Here is an 18,275-nt window from a genome sequence, read left to right on the forward strand (position 1 = left end):
TTGCAGGGGCCGCAGCTTTATTCTCTACATTGGAACGCAAGGCTCCCGCCGGGGCGCAAGGAGGATGTAGGCCTGGTCTGTGCCCCGAATCGCTCCAGACCGCAGAACACATTGAGCCAATCTCGCCTTCTCTCAGAGAGCACACTGGTCCCCCAGGACAGCCGAGGATACAGGGCTCACTGTCTAGCACAGGGCTGGTTTGCAAGCCACACACGAACCTGTCCCACAAGTGGGATTATAGGTGTGTCATGCCTGACGAGGGTGTGCAGGGCAGGGTCCAGCCGGCCCCTCCATGCCACCCAGATGTCGAGGTGCCCACTGCTCTAGAACCCTGGGGGTTCCCCACTCTGTCACTGCCCGGGACACACATTCTGCCCTGTCCCTCTCCTGGCTGCTCAGAGCTCTTACAGGCCCTCAGGTCTCTGTTCCCACCATGTTGGGGGAGCTCTGTGCACACACCCATTTCTAAGGTTCCAGAGCAGGTGGCAGGACGCCCATTACACTGCTCCCTGGAGGATCACCCTTTCTAACCGTGCCAAGAGCACCAGGCCACGATGTGGGTGCGGGTCTGTGGGCAGGCCAGCAGCAAATCAGACCTGTGTGCAGGCGTGAAGGGCTTCCTGGAGGAGGTGACCCAAGTGGCAGCTCCCGGGGGTGGGGATAGCCTGAAGCATAGTGCTCTAGTCACGTGGGTAGCTACTGTCCACTGGCCTTCTGCCTCCTAGGTCCCATGGGTCAGATATCAGAAATTTGGTGGGGGAGGATGCAGAGACCAGAGCTGGCCCTGGTGCTCAGCCAGGGTGAGAGGAGGGGCCCTGCCCTTGGGTCACATCCTGGCTCCAGTAGGTCTTGGCCTGCCGGGCCCTGTGCTCCATGCTGGGAAATTGTGCCAGGCCATGCTCCACCTACCCCCGCTTCCTAACCTACTTAAGGCTGCTGCTAATTATAAGCCCGAGCCAGGAGGCTGCTCCGGAGCTGCTCCCAAAAGATCCCCCAGGCACAGGCCTGCAAGGTGCGCAGGGCCTGTGGCTTCACCAGCTGGGTCACTAGGCCTGGACTCCATGGGCCAGACGGGCAACGCCCACCACTTCCTGTACCTCTGGCCCTCAGAACTTGCAGGGTGACAGCCTGTGTGATGCACTGAAGTCTCCGCTGGTGACCAAGTGATGGAAAACCAGAACATCACAGCGTCACGGGCCCTCACAAGCTCTCCCCTCAGCCACGTGCTGGCTGTGCTGGTACCATGAGAGCACAGAAGCACCTGGGACCTGGCAGAGGTACCCTGTGCAGGGGGCTGCTCCACCTCCCCATGGCCCCGCCCACCTCCCCATGGCCACACCCACATCTTCCCTGTCCCCACCCTATTGCTCACATCCACTCCCTTGACCACGCCCACCTCCACGATGGCCTGCCCACCTCAGCCTCGGCACTGGCTCTTACAGCGCTTAGGGCATCTGGGAATGCAAAGCAGTGTGTAAGTGCCTGCACCCCAAGGCTTCAGGCAGACGGACTGGCTGCAGTGTACACCAGCGTCCAGTGTTCCCACTGGGCATCTGCCCAGCAGTTTTCAAAAGCACTAGGCCACCTGGGAGTATCAGGAACCCCAAGAGCTTTCTACTGCAGATGTCCCTGAGCGAGCAGGGTGCACAGAGACCCCTCCAGAGCTGGGTGCAGGCCAAGGTCTTCCCCACGCAGACGCCTCCACCTGGCAGCTCACTGCTCTGGAGGAGGCAGCAGGCACGCCAGGCTTCCCAGCCCCTGGACCTGCTCCCTGAACCCTCTCGGTCCGCACGAAGCCAGGGCTGGGGAGGATGAGGCGAGCAGCTCACGGAGCCCGGTGCAAGACTCAGCAGCCTTCAGCACAGTCCTACTTTCTGGGCAATAACAGGTCCTGCTCACCCCCAAAAATCTAGGGGCGAGTCAGAGGAGATAAAGCACCAGTCCTGGCTTCCTGAGGGGTGCTTCCAACCTAACCCAACACCCTGAAGCACCAGAGAGGACACAGGGTCTTCCCAGAGGCCTGGGCGTGGCCCGGTCACCAGCCTGCAGTCATCAGCCCTGCGAGCTCCCAGCCACCTGCACAGGAAGCTCCCAGCTGTCCCGTGCTCTGCACCATAGTGAGGATCACACGGGCAGCAGGCTGAGCCCAGGCCCCGAGTAAGCACACAGCTAGAATCACCCCAAGGTCACAGCTCGGGAGTGCCTGTCTCCAACTCCAGACACCCTCCCTGGAGAGTGAGCCCTGTTTTAAGAGGCTCTGTGGAGCTCCCCGATGATCCTGCTCACCTGTGACTCTCCAGGGTCCCAGAGTCTCCATGTAGCCTGTGGGCTCCATGTAGCCTGTGGGTCGCCAGGAGCAAGGTCCCATCCTGAGTCAGGGACTCAGCCTGGGACTGCTGGCCAGGCAAGGTGGAACAGAGCCGGGGAGCCCGAGAGAGGAGACAGTGAAGACAGTCTCTCCTGCAGCCCTCCCGGACAGGGCAGGAGCCTGAGGACAGCGGTCCCATACGCAACCCACCCAATGCAGGTTGAATTATGTCCCTTAAAATTCACGTGTGAAGTCCTGTACCCCAAACCTCAGGATGAGATTGCATTTGCAGACAGGGCCTTCGGGGGTCCAGCTAAGCTAAAATGAGGCCAGAGGGTGGTCTTCAAACTGCAGGGCCACACCTTCATCAAAGGGAAATAGACCCGGGTGTGGTGGCGGATCCCTGTAATCCCAGCACTTGGGAGGCTGAGGCAAGAGGATCACTGAGGGTCTGAGGCCAGCTGGGGCTACAGAGTGAGACCCTATCCCCCTCAGAACTGGATTGGGGGGATGGTATATATCTGCTGAAATACCACACTACTTTATAAATATGCTTATTCAATACACGCTAAAAGTTTAAAAGCTTAACAGGACGGAAATAAGTGGCAGCTGCCCCTCCCCCAGCTCTACAGCGTACATGTGCGGAGTCACACACTGTGTTCCATAAACACGCACGGAAAAACAGGGACGACTAAATCTAAAAGGGAAACTCGACACGGAGACAGACACAGAAAAGACACACCCACAGGCTGCATCCGTGCATGGCAGGGAGGGGCCCAGGGCAGGAGGACCCAGCCCTGGGACACCTGGATCCAGACTTCGGGCCTCCAGGACCAGGCAGGTTACCTGTGGGTGGTCTAGGCCGCCTGTGTGAGGGGCTTTGGCATGGAGCCTTCTTCCCTGAAGGTGCAGAGGTGGCAGACGGCCTTGGGCCTGCCTGCTCACCCCTCTGCCTTCCATCTGCAAGCTGCCACCATGTTGTGCCCAGTGCTGTGACTGCAGGGGCTCCACAGGGTCAAGGAGGCAGGAGTGTGGGGGTGCAGTCTTCTCCCAGAGCCAGCAGCAGTGCCAAGGCCCCCAGGGACCTTGGTGCTGGTTTCCAGCCACAAGCAGCTGGCCCCCTGCCTCTACCGCCCTGGCTACCCAAGTCCCCGCATGAATGGCCTGTGTCATCACTAGGAGGGCACAGTCCTACAGAACCCATGCGTGGGGTCACATGGTGGCACTCTGCAAGGTCAGAGGTCAGCGAAGTCTGGGCTGACAATACACAAGGGCCAGATGGCTGCTCACCTGTCCAGGCCACCCAGCAGGTCTTCAGCTGGGCCCCGCTCAGAGCCTGTCCCCATGTCATATTGCCTTGGTCTCCCACCCACGCTCCCTCAGCCTGTGACTGCAGGGGCTCCACAGGGTGCAAGGAGGCAAGAGTGTGGGGGTGCAGTCTCCTCCCAGAGCCAGCAGCAGTGTCAAGGCCCCCAGCATCTGTGGCTCCAGAAGCACACATAGGGCTCTGGGAGGAGCTAACGGCCTCCTCTCTATGTTCCTGAGCCTGCTCCGGGCCCTACTCTGGGCCACTGCACCACCACCCTGGTCACCAAGCTGCAAGTGGGCAGACCACACAGCTGGGACAGAAGCAGGCCCTACCAGGGCCCCAGTGCAGCCCTCAGCTTCTGCTGAGATGGACATACCCAAGGAGCCACCCCTCTGCTACCCCAGCTGCCACCTGGGCCCTAGCTTTGTACACGCCCACCCAGGCTGGGGGTCTGGCAGCCCCATGTCCCATCACTGAGAACAAATGGCCCCAGAGAGTCCCTGGCTGGGAGTCCAGCACGATGCCTATGAGGGGTCCAGAGTGGCCCTATTTCCCCTTTCTGTCCCATGTCCTAGGAGGACACCATCTGCCTGGTCAGCTGGGGCCACTGTAACAATGCAGGGACACACAGGGGCTTCTGTGACAAACATCCCCCTTCCAGGGCTGGAGACTGAGGTCCAGCCTCGGGTCAGCTTGAAGCCCACCCTTGGTACATGTGAGAATGTGCCCATCAGCATGGTGACAGCACACACCCCTTGACTGCCAGCCTGATGCCCACAGCCTCAGCCAGGTGGAGGGGGCATCATCCCACAGAATCCTGCCCTGGAGGAGGGGCATCAGATCTGCAGAAGCCGGGTCCTCAGCTGGGACCCAGGAGGGTTAGCCCAGGGGGGCAGCACTCTAGGGTGAGGTTGAGGTGCCCAGCAGTCTGGGACAGCGCACAGCCAGCATGGTGGGGCAGGAAGTGGAAACAGGCCCTGTTGGGCTATGGCAGCCTGGTGGGTCAGCGGTTTTGGCTCGAGTGCACAGAGTGAGGCCACCTGTGGCTCTGCCCTGTCCCCGCAGGCACGAGAGGCACTGCCATCACACACATCATCAGAGGGCCCAGGACTCAGCACCTCAGGAGACCACACAGCCAGTAGCCAGCAGGGTGGGACCAGCGAGGGCCTCTGCCTGCTTCCCTTCCTGGCTCTCTCGTGTCCCCAGGGCCCAGGCAGACTGGCATTGAGAAAGCACTTCCTGTGTCTAATTAAAACTGGGCATTGTGGACAGAGGGCTGAGCTCTGTGTGTCCGGTTTGCAGGCCATCCTGGGTGCACGATGCACTGCTCTGCAAGCCCCAGGACATGGGGCATCAGCTCACAAGCACTGGGCGTCTACAGTCAGGCAGGGTGCACCCACCCCGGTCCCCGCTGGCCAGCACAACCAGGCCCTCCTGCACCCTTGGGAGCCCAGTTGGGGACCACCCGGCCTTGAGAGACATGGGTGACCCTGATTCAACCACAGAAATACCTGGGGAGAAACCTGATCAGTGCACAGGAGTCCAGCACATCCCCACCATCCTCTGCCTGAGAGGCCGTCCCGCCTCATCACTCTGTGCTGGGATGTGACACGGTGACAGGATACAATGGTGCAATTACAGCACTTGAGCCCAATATAGTCACAACACCTGAGCCCACCCTGGCCCTCATGCAGAGGCACCCAACACAAACACCCCAGCACCCCACATCAGGCACACCCTTCTTCCCAGCTGCACTGACCAACTGGTCCCTGTAGATTTCACACACAAGGTCGGACAGTGTGGCCCTTGGGGACCAGGTGGGCGTGCAGAAGCAGGCACGGGTATGTGTGTCACTCCTCCTCGTGGCTGAGCGCTACTCCATCTTGTGGACAGGGTGCGTTTTGTGTGGCCACTCATCTGCTGCTGGACGTCAGGGCTGTGTCCATCTTGGCTGCAGTAGGCACTCACCTGCCCCTTTTGGGCGGTGCACGCTCTCATTCGTCTGGGGTGCATGCTGGGTGTAGAATGCTGGGTCACCGGCTGGCTCTGATTCAGACCGCACTGCCAGCTGTGCCTGTGTGGCTCTGGTTTCTCTGCAGCCATAGCACCAGCTCTAGCTCACCTGACTGAATCTAGTGAGTATGAAGTGCCCTCTCCCTCCTCCAGGACTGGAAGTGGAACCCAGAGCCTTTACACTGACTCCACCGCCAGCCCCCTTAAAATGTTTATTTTGAGACAGGGTCTTGCTAAATTGTCCAGGCGGGGGCTTGAACTTGTGTTCCTTCTGCCTCAGCCTCCCAGAGTACTGGGGTGACAGGCGTGTGCCCTGCCACCCACCGGCACTGTGTTTTGCTCTGCATTTCCCTGAGGGCTGATGATGTGTGAATACCTTCCTCCAGCTTGAGGGCTTGCTTTCACTTTCTTTCTGATGCCTTTCACAGCTCAAGTGTTCTTAGTTTTGGTAAAATACAACTTCTCCTCCAGGGCTTGTGTGCTTGGTGTCACTTGGAAGAGTCCCGCCTAATCTCAGAGACTGAATATATACGCTTTTCCTTGGGGCTTAAGCTTTAGCTCTTATTATAATTTTGCATCAGTAACCTCCCATAAATAGAATCACATCCCCTGCAGGTCTCTGTCTCTGGCTGGCCAGACACCACCATCTCCCCCGTGAGCTGGGGACCACGGCGCCTCTGCCCCAGGCTCTGCGCAGCTGACGCCGTGCGGTGTTTGTGCTTTGCTCTCCACGCAATGCAGCTCTCAGGGCAGGGGAGCTGTGGATCATGTCAGGAGACTCACCAGCCCCGGAAAGGAAATTCCATTTGGGAAACGGATGCTGTCACCTTTTCTCAGCTCGGGAAGTCCACTGGGCCAGGCTGGGCCGCTTCCCATTCCAGGTGACTCATGTGCTGTGGCCAGGAGCACGCAAGCATGGTCAGCCAAGGCCCGGCCAGCACAGACACCGCAGCAGTACCCTTTGGGGGACACACACAGATAGAGCGCAGTTCTCCCCCAGGGCCTGGTGGGAGGAGCCACAGTCAGCACCCTCTGCAGACAAACAGGGTCCATGAGATCCCTTCGAGGTTAGCCAAGCCAGAGTCCCAGGCTTCCCTGCTCTGCTCCAGCCCAGAGCTGCTCCAAACTGTGAGCACTGATGCGGGAGATCAGATGGGACAGGCCCTGGTCCCTGTTCCCGGACAGACCCCGTACACAACGAGGGACCAGCCCCGGCACTGGACCAGCTATCCATGCAGAGGGTGAGGACAGGAATCCTGAGGGAGGCAGGACTAGCATGGCACAGGGTTCCCAAATTCTCCCCTGTGGCCCCTATCCATCACCTCCTGCTACTGGGGTCCAGGCTCTCTCCTCTTCCCTGTCCCCCTTTATCTGTACCCCCCAGACCCTCCCATCACCCTTGGCCAGCAACTGCCTTGTCATTATGCAGGATATGAGCCCATCAGCCTTGTGTGTTGTGTCTGTGTAGCTGGACACGCCCTGTTCTCTGTCAACTCTGGAGGAGGGACACTTATGACATTGCTTAAAGCCAGAGTCCTGGTCCCACTTGCGATGGCGGCATGGGCAGTGCCCTGCTGGGGGGCCACCCTGCATAGTCTACACGTCCCTGCCAGATGCCAGTGGTCCCCTTCCATTCCCAGTGCCTCTAACCTGGCCCCTGGCTGAGAACCACTGCCTGGAAAGAAGTATGGAAGGAGGGAGGAAAAGACGGCAGGACAGAGGCTGGGGCCCTCCTGGCCTTGACGCGCCATGACTGACATCCACCGCGATGTGACGCTGAGCCAGACTCTTCCTCTCCCTGGGCTCAGCTCATCGGTTATAAGATAGGGTCCCTGCTCACCGGCGGCACTGTCTGCAGGAAAGTCCCCAAGCCTGCATACAGTGGGCCACCCCCAAGGACCGCTCTCCTTAGCATCTCACACTAGCCAGGCCTTTGAGGCTTATCCAGGGGGTGCAAGACCAATTTCTAGCTAGAAACAGGACACAGGGCCACCTTGGCTTTACCTGTTGCTCCGCCGGGCATCCCCATGGGTGGTTCCTTTCAAAGGCTCCCTGCTCTCCCCCGAGGCCAGACCCCACACCAGGGAGCTGTGGTGGCAGCTGTGTGGGCAGCAAGCTCCTCAGTGGGCATACCTCCCGGTGACATGCCAGAGGTCACATGGCAGCTGCCACCCGCATGTCCAAGGCGAGCAGGGCCAGGCCCTTCCCGGAACACCAAAATAGCCTCCACCACATGCACCTGTTTCCTGGTGTCCGGGAAAGGGACACTAAATAGGCCCGGGGACAGTTACTGACTCCCACGTGCCGGGGTGGCTGGAGCAAGCTCACAACCCCCAGTGGCCCCGTGTGCAGACAGTTACAGCCCATACCGGGGCTGCCCTAACAGCAGAGATCTTTTCTCTCACGGTTGTGGGGCCCCCATGTGAGATCGAGGTATGGGGCTCCCCTGCCTCCTCCAGCCCCTGCCTCCATCTCCACGGGGCTGTCTTTGTGTGCTGGTGGGCTTAGGGGTCACCCTACTCCCCACAGCCTCATTAGCCCTGCACCTTAATTACATATGCCAAGCCCTACAGAAGGGCACGTGCTGAGGCTCCAGGTGGACATGGATTTGGGGGGGACCTACATAATTCACACCACCAATGTACCAGAGGGGAAACTGAGGCCCAGGAAGCTCAAACTAGCCACAGGATCCTAGACAGTGAACAGCAGGGCTGGGGCCCTGCCCACATCTGACTGATGGAGGCTCCTACCATCATCTGCTTTTGAGTTGCTGGGGCGCAATACCCAGCACTCGTGGCTGGGAAGGTGTGATGTGGCTCTCAGTGTCAGGAGATCAGTCCATGCTTATCCAGCTCCAAGGCAGGAAAATCATGGCAGGAGGCTGTGGTGGAACAGAGAGGCTGAGTTCATGGTGGCCAGGAAGGAGAGACAGGAACAGTGTCAGACAGAAGGGTGCAGTGACCAGACACAGAAGGCCATGCCTCCATGACTCCACTCTGACACCCACACACACTAATCTGCTAGGCATTTCTTAATCCAATCAAGCTGCCACAGAAGCACTCGCAGTCACAAGCCCCTCAGGGACCCCTGGGGTCCTGCCCCTGGGATGGTTGCAGGGTGAGGTCTCTGGAAGCAGAAATACTCTGGGGCTGACCAGCTGTGTGAGCACTAAGCTGGCCTTGTCCCTCAGGGAAGCACGAGAGCCACTGTGTTACTCCTGGCCAACCAGGCACAGGGCTGTGCATTCAGACCGTGGGAAGAGGCTTCGGGGCAACACCATAAGCAACAGTCACATTTCTTACCCGGCAAAATTGCCTCATCAGGCAGCTCTGGGAAAAGAACTGAGGAGCTGGCAGCACTACCTGGGCTGACTTAGTCATGCTGAAACCTCCACCTCTGCCCACTAAGGGGGTGCTGAGGAATTGCAAGGAATGTGTGCAATGTTCCTCCTCGGAGTCCACAGAATCCACAATGGGCACAGGTTTTGTGTTGCAGGTAGAGAACTGGGCTCTGTATTCATCACCTCTGTGTTGCTGGGATAAACACCTGACACAATTTAAAGGCTTACATGTGGCTCACGGTTTCAGAGGCTTCAGTCCATGGTCAGCTGCTCCAGCGTAGGAACAGCACGGCAGAAGAGCATAGTGGACAAAGCTGTGTCTTTCACGGCAGCCAGGAAGCAAACCAGAAAAGAGACAGAGAGGGTGGGCCAGGGGCCAGCCGTAGACCCAAAAAACACTCCCAGGACCCACTGGATACAACCAGAGAGTTCTTGCTATCTATCCACCTGTCTGCTTTCAGCCATCACAAGCATCCCTGCCTCATCAAGCTGACACCCAAACATTTGAAACCAAACTTTACCTCCAAGGAGAGCCAGGAACAAAGTTGGAATTCCTCCCAACTGTCGGAGCCGCTGAGCTAGTGATCATTCAGCTGTGCAGAGCCAAAAGCACAAGCGCCGGCACAGGAGCACCCCGAGGGCAGAACGCCTGAGAACCACCCTGAAGGCAAGGAGTGCTGGAGGGGAACCGGTGTTTTAGCCCTGAGAATTCAGGGTGTCAACCCTTATTTTCTCCATTCTGCACCTCCGCCCTGGAATGTAGAGAGCTTTCTCAGACACCAACACCTAAGAGGATGTAACTACTTCACATGAAACTGGAAACCCAGTAATTCCCCCTCCAAAGCCTCGGTTCCAGCACTGCTCAAAAGTCCAAGTCCAGAGTCTCCTCTGAGACTCAAGACAAATCCTTTACTGGGACCCGGAGAAACTCAGAAAGCTCCACAGTCCCCAGGGCCCAAGGCACAGGATCCATGGAGGTCTTCTGCTTAGAAGACAACAGCCTCATGGCTCCTTGGCCTCAGCTAAGGTCAAGCTCGGCAGTAAACAGCATCCCTGTTCAGTGATTCTGCAGCTGATGCCCTGAAGCCCATGCCCAGCTCAAGGTAGGAACCATGGCAGTGACAGCAGCTGTCTGCCGAGCCCTCGGCACTGCCACACCAAGCATCCCTGGTTTCCCAGGGAAGGAATTGAGCCAGTGGACACCCTGGCGACAGCATGGCTTTCACCTTGACAAGGAGGGGAAGCACCTGATGGGTTCACTGGGTGCCAGAAGGGAACTGTCCTCCAGCAACATCTGCCTGTCACCGCTGTGCCCCTGAGATGGACACACCCACATGTCTCTGAGACAGCCACACCCGTGGAGGCCCTGCTGGCCTGTGTACAGGCAGCAGCCCCGGAGGTTTGGCAACTGAGGGCTCAGTGCCTTGGCTGGGCAGCTCTCAGAGCACCAGGTAGCCACCCTGAAATGTCAGCATCTTAGGACTCCAGGGAGCAAGCTCTGCCAGACCAGTGTGCAGGCTGCTCTCTGGCCTGCACCCTGCCCGGTCACCCCTCCAGGCCTTGTACTGATGGGGGAGACACGTCCCACCCCCAAGCACCCTCAGGGGCCCAAGTAGACACCATTTCCCAGGACCTGGCCAGTGGGCATCTCAGATCACAGGACCATGTCTAGCAGCAGGGTGCTCAGGGCGACCCTGGGTGCCTGAGGCAGTGCAGATCTTCGTTAGTGCCAGGAGAGCCCATCTCAGAAAAGCTGCTTTGTGTCTCAGAGCACTGTCTGTGGGGCCTTTCTCTGAGAGCTAGGAGAGAGGCTGGCCTCAGGGTCCAGGTCCTCCCTTGAGGCCAACACCTGTGCTGGGAGGAGGCCACCCATGCCAGCTGGGCCCGAGCCTCCACTCAAATTTACGAGCATCCAGTCAGTTCCATCTGCCTGCAGTCAGAAACAGCAGTGCCGTGAACAGCCCCCTGGGACAGAGAGATGCACCGAGGGACCAAACAGGAATAAGGGGAGGCACCCCAAGATGTGCAGGACGATGGCACCAGGCCAGCCCAGAGGAGCTAGAAGAGGCCGGCCTGGCCCCTGTGGAACTGGGAGGCATCCATCCAGGGATGTCCTCGGCCCCAGCAGGGAGCTAGGGAAGGGGCCCCCCAGGAGTGGACAGTTGCTGCCTGCCTGTGGTGACCACCTTCACCTCTCTCCACCAAAAGGTCTGCCCCAAGGAAGCTGCTGCCTGCCTCCCTCTCAGTCACAGGATTGGGCAGGACTGGCCCCACCTCCAGCTCCTGAGCTAAGCCCTGATTGGCTCAAGCTAATTTGAAATCTGCATATTCCATCCTGAGGAACTGATTGGTTGAGGGGTGAGGACTCATGCTTTGCCTGGTCCAGCTTCCAGGACTGCTGAATTTCTCTACTTGGGGTTGTGTCACGGAAGTCTAGGCCTCCAAGTCACCTCTCCTTCTCTGTGGGTCCATCTGTAACCTCCCTCTGCCTATCTCTCTCTCAGGGATGAATTCGATGGCACTCAGGACTCACTCTGGTAGGTCAGGATAATCTCCCATCTCGACATCCTTAATGTAATCCCATCCACAAGGTCCTCTCTTCCAGCTGGGCTCCCAGGTTGATGCTTAGGCAATGCCAGACCAGGCACTTTGAGCCTCTGCTAGGCATCCACAATGTAACAAGCTTGATGTGTAACTTGACAGGTAACAATTTTTGCAACACAACCCTCACCGTGAGTGCTGGGGTACAGCCTGCCACGTTGTATTCAGTTTAAGCTCTTACATAAAGGAGGCTGCAGTAACCCAGTAAACTGATTTTCATGCCCCTGAACGGGATGCTGCCGCAGTGCAGACGATTCCCTCCTCACTTGCACAGCTGTCCAAGCCATGGAGGGGACAGCAAGAAGCTACAGTGAGAGGGTCTTTAAGCACATCCCAGTCAGGCCCCACCACTGCGGCCCATTCGACTCTCCCACCTGCTCCTGGCCACAGCCCCTTGTGCTACCCCACAATGGCCACCTCTGCAGTTGCCTGCACCTCAGAAGCACAGCAGTGGTCACCCTAGGACTCACAGCACCCAGATATTGCTCTGAGGGGAGAGGCGTCTAGTAGAGGAAGCCAGCTATGGGGTACTGTAGTCCAGCTGGTCTTGCAGCGCTGGAGGGGGCTCCGCTAGTAAACGAGAACCGACGGAGGTCCCAGGCAGCCGTGAACGCTCCAGTTACTCACGGGCCTCCAACAGAGGCTTGCCCCTCCCCCAGCACCTTCGATCCACATTTAACACAACTGTCACGTTCTCCCAGCCCTGCACCAATGGCCCCAGCCATCATCACCACTGTCGCCAGCAAGGTCACATCACAGGGTGGGTATTCATTACCCAGAATGCCTGGGACCAGAAATGCTCTTGACTTCTGGTGTCTGAGAGCATTCAGGTTCTCAGAAGTATTCCCGATGCTGAAATCTTCCTGTTTGCACAGTGAGCTATCTGGGACTCTGGGCTAAACTGAAATTGATGTGTGTTCCACTCCCACCTTCAACACTGACCAGAGCTGACTGAACACCAGGTTTTTAAATAGTTCTGAGCAGGAAACCAAGTTTCATAGTGTGGAATTTTCCATTTGTGGCATCAAGCAGCATTTCAGATTTTTAGATTAAGGATGTCCAGCCTTCACTTGTGTACCAAAATCTTCATTTCTGAGTACTGCTTAGAAACCGAGAAGCAAGCAAAATCCAGGGCTTACACAGCTGATGGCAGATGGTGGAGATTTTCAACACCATGTTGGAGCGAAGTTGACACAGAGTTTTCGAAGGCCGGAGAGCTGCAGGAATGGAGGGACCTGAGGCAGGCGGGGTCCAGCCCTAGGCCAGGAAGCCCGGCATCCAGCCCATTCTCTCTGAGCTCTGCATCCCTGGCTGCAGCTGCCCGTTGGACGCCTCCCCTGGGCTCTTCTCGGCCACCAAACGGAGCACTGTCACTGCTGGCTGCTCACCCAGCCCCTACCACAGCTGCATCCAGAGAGCAACTCAGGTGGTCCTGGGTTTGCTCCAATATCCACTGCCCAGCAGCCGTGTGAGCCACAACCCAGCAGCTTTCCTGCACCGTCCCTCCACCAAGATACTGCTCCTGCCGAGACTGGCTGGACACAGACGGAACCCTGGGAACCATAAGCTGAATTATTCCACCCCCCCCCCCTTTATGTTGTAGGTGTCAGTTACTGGGTCCCGGCTTGGGGGAGCCAGGTGGTACCCCTCCTTCCAGCTCTGCTGGTCACAGGAGGTTATGACTGCAGAGCTCCAAGTTCCACCGCTGCCTTCCCGGGGTCCCTGGCTGGGGGACCCTTCATGTTTTCTCCTGTCTTCTGCTGAGGACACAGTCAAACTGGATCGGGGGATTACCTGCTCCACTACAACCTTACATAACCTCCTGTCAGTCTCTGCCCTTCCCAGACTGACCTCCAGATTCCCCACCCAGGGTGCTCATGAGCCCCCCCCCCCCATAGAAACCAAGTTCCTCATTCCAGATGCTGAGACACTCTGGGCAGGGCAGGGCCCCGTTCTTCACCCCTATCTCCAGGCTGTAAGCACTCAGCAGTCGCCACCTTCACACACGCCAGCCCATGCTGCTGCTGTGCCACACAGCACCTGTGGGACAGGTGAGGGGCAGGAGGCTCCTTGGGTGGTACCCCACCCACACCTGGAGCTGGAAAGCAGCGATGGGCACAGCGCACAGGGTCTCATCCTGCAAGGAGCTGGCGGCGGAACAAGTGACAAACAGCCAAGGCAGTCCCGGCCCAGCCTGGCCGGTAACACAGGAGGAAGTGGGGCCCAATCTGCCCAGCTACTGGATGCCTGGGTGCAGGCAGCCCCAGGGCCTCTCTGGGAGATGACACTCACACCAAGGTTTGCAGAGGAACTAGAGGGGGCAAGGACAAGTCCCGTGGAGGGGATGGCCAGTGGGAGAAGGGCTCAGGGCCAGCAGGACACAGAGGCCAGAGGAGGCTGGAGAGGCCTCGGGGAGACCCAGGTGCTCAGACAGCGCCTGCAGGGTGCATGGGGGTCTCAGGCAGAGTAGAGGGAGCGTGAGGTCAACAAAACTCCAACCAGGGCAGGATGCTGCCTGTCCTGCTGTCCTAAACATGCATGGCACCTGCCCGGATCTGACTCGAGCTAAAACCAACTGTGATTCACCGCCTGCCAGCACACAGCCCACCCCGGCATCTCCTGATCAGTATAGCAAGGCAGGCAACTGGGCTGGAAAAGGAGCAGAGACAGAGGCAGGATATTCAGGAGATACAGGGCAGGTGGCCCAAAAGGCGGAAGGACGCGCTCAGGCTCTCGAGTGCCCCTGCCTCAGGCCTGGCCAATAACAAAAAGGCTCTGGTTACCCTAACGCTGGCTGGGAGGGGCAGGGACCAGGATCCTGTGCTCTTGCTGAGGTGTAAGTGGAGGCAGAAGGCGGCGCTGCAGAAACATGACCGTGCAGGGACCAGCGGCAGGGGCCTCCCAGTGGGTACAGCAGCCAGGACACGGGGCACCAAAGTCCCGCCGCAGTGCCCAGCCTGGCCCCAGCAGCAAGGTGCCATCGGCTGGCAGATGTGCCCCAAGCCACTGAGTTTGCTTAAAATCCTTTCCCAAAGTACATTATTTCAAAGCCAGAAAAAAAAATAGAGAACACAGTTCCACAGGACAAGGAGGCAGCCTGATGCACACTGCCTTTCAATGGCCCTGGGAAACAAGTGGCAGAGATAGATCTGGTTCCAGAGCTCACGACTGGACTGGACTGATGAACATGCCTGTCCGCTCCCCTGGGCCTCAGTCTCCCCATCTATAGACAAGGTTGGCAAATGCCTGATGCCTGCCCACCTGGCTGCAGCCTGCGCTGGCACCTGTGGCAGGCATGTCAATCAATCACCCATCTGTGCCCCTGGGAACCTCTGCTCCCCATCCTGGGAGCCTCTGGCAGCCGGCAGGGCGGAAGCTGGGAGCTACAGTGTCTAGAGACAGGACAATGGACACAGCCCCAAAAGGTGACCCCAGAAAGGTGAGACATGGGCACCAAGTCTGGATGGACCCCACCCTGAACCCAGCATTCTCCTCTCGGGCAAATGACCCCACCCTGTTAGCCTCAGTTTAACCATCTGCACTCGGGGCTGGGGAGGACATGCTAAGGAGTGGCCACTGTGTACCTGTCACTGTTGTGCCAGGGCCCCCCATGGAGATGGGTGCACTCATAAGCAGAGTGTGGCCTTCCACACAAGGGTGCAGCAGACCTGGCCTCAGGAGGACGTCCTGGCAGTGCCGGCATAGGACGGGCCCTGGGACACCACACCACTGAGAGGCACTGAGAGTCACAGGAGGACATAGCTGCCATGGCCCTGCCCTCAGGTCATACTCTTAAGTGTCCACAGGGCACAGGGGCCCTCCAAAAGCATCAACAGAATCACATATAACCCAGCATCCCACTTCCAGGGTACACCCCAAAGAACATGCACACCATGCTCAGGGGACACCAGTCATAAACCAGGAGGCGGAAGTCACAGGCGCCCTCTCCTAAGGAAGGGGAACGCACAGTGCAGCCCAGCCAGCCTGCGGAATATTAATCAGCCTTGAAAAGGGTGTGCAGACCCATGCAATGTCCCAGGTGGACCCTGAGGATGGCAGGACAAGGGAAGGACAAGTCCTGCAGGCCGCCACTCCTGGGCGGGGGGCGGGGGGGTTCCTGGAGCAACCAAGTCTACAGAGAAGGCAGAGAGCAGGGGAAATGACTGGAACCCAGAGCTTCACGGGAACGCAGGGACAGTTGAGGGGGATGAAGGAATTCCGGAGATGGACAGGGCAACAGCTGCACAAAAATGAGAATGGCTTAGTGCCCTGGGCTGGACACAGAATAGTCAAAATTGTAAGTTTTACACTGTATATATCATTACCCCAGTGAACAGGAAAACATTAACACCAAACCAGCACAAACCCAGCCCCACCTGGCAGAGGACCCGTCCTCAGCTCAGCACCCACAACTTGGGACACAGCAGCAGCTGATGGAGGACGCAGGGAGGCTGTGGAGCCACGGGGAGGGAGGAGGGCCATGCCTGGCCAGGTCACTGTCCTCTGCTAGACCTAGGCTCCTGCTCCTTCCAAAGCAGACTCGAACCCCACCTGCACCCCCAACACCGTGGTTCCTGTGACTACAGAGGATGGTGGCTGTGCAAATCCAGGTGCTGTTCCTTTAACAACTGACCCCTGGGACCATCCAATCAGGACCAAGGACCCAGGACCCTGAGGACCAGGCGCAGGAGCGTAGGAGGCAGTGGGGAATAGGGGCTTCTTCCAGGGACAGCATGGATGCTGCATGTTCTGCATGCATCTTGGGGCTACACGCAGGGGTCACCCTGGCAAAGCCAAGGCACCAGCTGCGTCCGGGTCCACGCCCTGTTCCAGGCATCGTAAGGCATACAGGCTGCACAGAGCCCACTTAAGGGTCAGTTCCACTAAGGACCCTGCCCAGGACCGGAACTCAGTCACTGAACAAGCGATGTCTGTAAAATCCACCGGGGAAGGTGCAGGCAGGCCGCACTGGGACCCTGGTCCCCTTGTGCGGTCCCTAAGCGGCCAGCAGAGTAGGGAGCCGGGCAGGGGAGGAGACAGCAGAAGCAGGAGGGGCCGGGACACCAACGGGGGCGGAGCAGGCCGGGCGGCCGGCACAGGGCCCTCAGAGCACTGTCCTCATGGTCACCACACAGCCCATCAGCACCCAGGTGGCCCAGTCCGACCTCAGGCTCCACCCATGTCCACCTCTCCTCCCTTCACCTTACCTACCCCCTTGCCCTGTCCACGTGGACCCATCCTCCTGCAAGACAGGTCTAGGTGAAGGACAGGGCCTGCGGCTGGGACAGACAGCCCTGACCTCAAGGTGACCGTGTGGCCTGTGGGCCAGGGAGCTGGGGCCAGACATGACCTGCAGTTAATCACAGGCCCTTTTCCATCTCAGCAAACCACAGCCCCAGCCTCATGTGGGCTTCCCCTGGCACTCATTTCTGTTCACCAGGGCTTCTGGGTGCCAGGGAAATAGCATCTGCCAGACACATTAGTGTGACGTGGGTAAAGGCATCAATACCTGAACACCTCGATCAACATGGAAGGAGCTGGGCATGCTGGCACATGCCTGTAATCCCAGAACTCCCTCAGGGGGCTGAGGCAGGAGGGTCTCCATGAGGCTGATACCAGCCTTGGGCTACATAACGAGTTCAAAGTCAGTGGGGACTACATAGCCAGACTCTGTCTCAAAAAACAAAAAATAAAAAACAAACCTAGACCAGAGAGTCGAGGCTCTGCTCGTGTTAGCCCCTATGCAGCTCATAAGAGGGTCCCTCCAGGGTCCTGCTCTCTCAGGGGCCTGATCTTAGGCAAAGACAGAAGCTGCAGCAGGGCAGCGGCGCACCTCGTGGCCTCAGCCCTCCCTCTGGAAACTTCTTTTGCCTACATGCTTGAGGACAGAGTTCTAGACAACCCACCTCGCTCAGCACAGGCCAGGACAGCGCGCTGCCCGGGTGAGGTGGGCTCACGGCACCCGGAGGGGGCAGTGCCCTCCCTACCATGTGGCTTCAAGCGAGGAGACACAGAGGGGCCCAGAGGGGGCTGCCGCCGAGCAGAGGGGAACAGGCCACTGTGTTACTGGGTCCTGGCAGACGTGGCAACTGGTGGCCAACCCACCTCCCCCAGCCGTGCTCCTCCAAAGGTGCCCTCTCTGCCCGAGGACCCATGTCCCCCAGAGTCAGATGGCACCAGGGAATGGAGGAGCTATTCCTGGCACAGCCACACCTCCTTCCAGAACTGGGACATCGAGGCCGGGTAGCGCCAGGGTCCCTGCGCCGGACAGAGCCGCTGCCTGGTCTATGACTCTTTGTGGTCCATGTGGCCCTGTGTACTCACCACCCTGCCCGCCTGTGCCTGGCTGGGCTCCGCCTGGCTTGTGTCACTGCCTAGCATTACCCAGTCAGGGCCAGATGGAACCCTCAACACCCAAGGCACCACAGGTGGCGTGGTTAAGATTCCCTGCCACCTCCCAGCACAGAGGGGCCACATTTTCATCCCCCACCCTGAAGAACCACAGCTCCTAAAGCTGCCCAAGGTCGGGCACAGTGGCACATGCCTGTAATTTCAGCACTCTGGGAGCCTGAGGCAGAAGAACTGCAAGTTCAAACCCAGTCTGGGGAATTTAGCAAGACCCTTTCTCAAAGGAATAAAATAAAAGGGCTGAGGGTGTAGCTCAGTGCCAAAGCTCTGGGTTCAAATCCTGGAAGAAAAGGAGG

General features: G+C 58.6%; 1 protein-coding gene across 2 annotated transcripts in view; it reads right to left on the minus strand.

Annotated features, from left to right (window-relative positions):
* Positions 1-18,275, minus strand: part of Ablim2 (actin binding LIM protein family member 2) — a 110,138-nt gene that overhangs the window by 82,777 nt on the left and 9,086 nt on the right. Inside the window, exon 1 of one of the 2 annotated variants that reach the window (XM_063230231.1) lies at positions 7,635-7,819. The exons of the other annotated variant lie outside the window; for it this stretch is intronic. Coding sequence (XP_063086301.1) covers positions 7,635-7,659 — 25 coding nt within the window. The 5' untranslated portion in view covers positions 7,660-7,819. Of the gene's footprint in view, positions 1-7,634; positions 7,820-18,275 lie in introns of those variants that run through there. 2 annotated transcript variants of the gene reach the window in all.

This window comes from Cavia porcellus, unplaced genomic scaffold (genome assembly GCF_034190915.1).
Source record: "Cavia porcellus strain 051 isolate PalLab524CR breed Dunkin Hartley unplaced genomic scaffold, mCavPor4.1 scaffold_18, whole genome shotgun sequence".
Taxonomy (NCBI): Eukaryota; Metazoa; Chordata; class Mammalia; order Rodentia; family Caviidae; genus Cavia; species Cavia porcellus.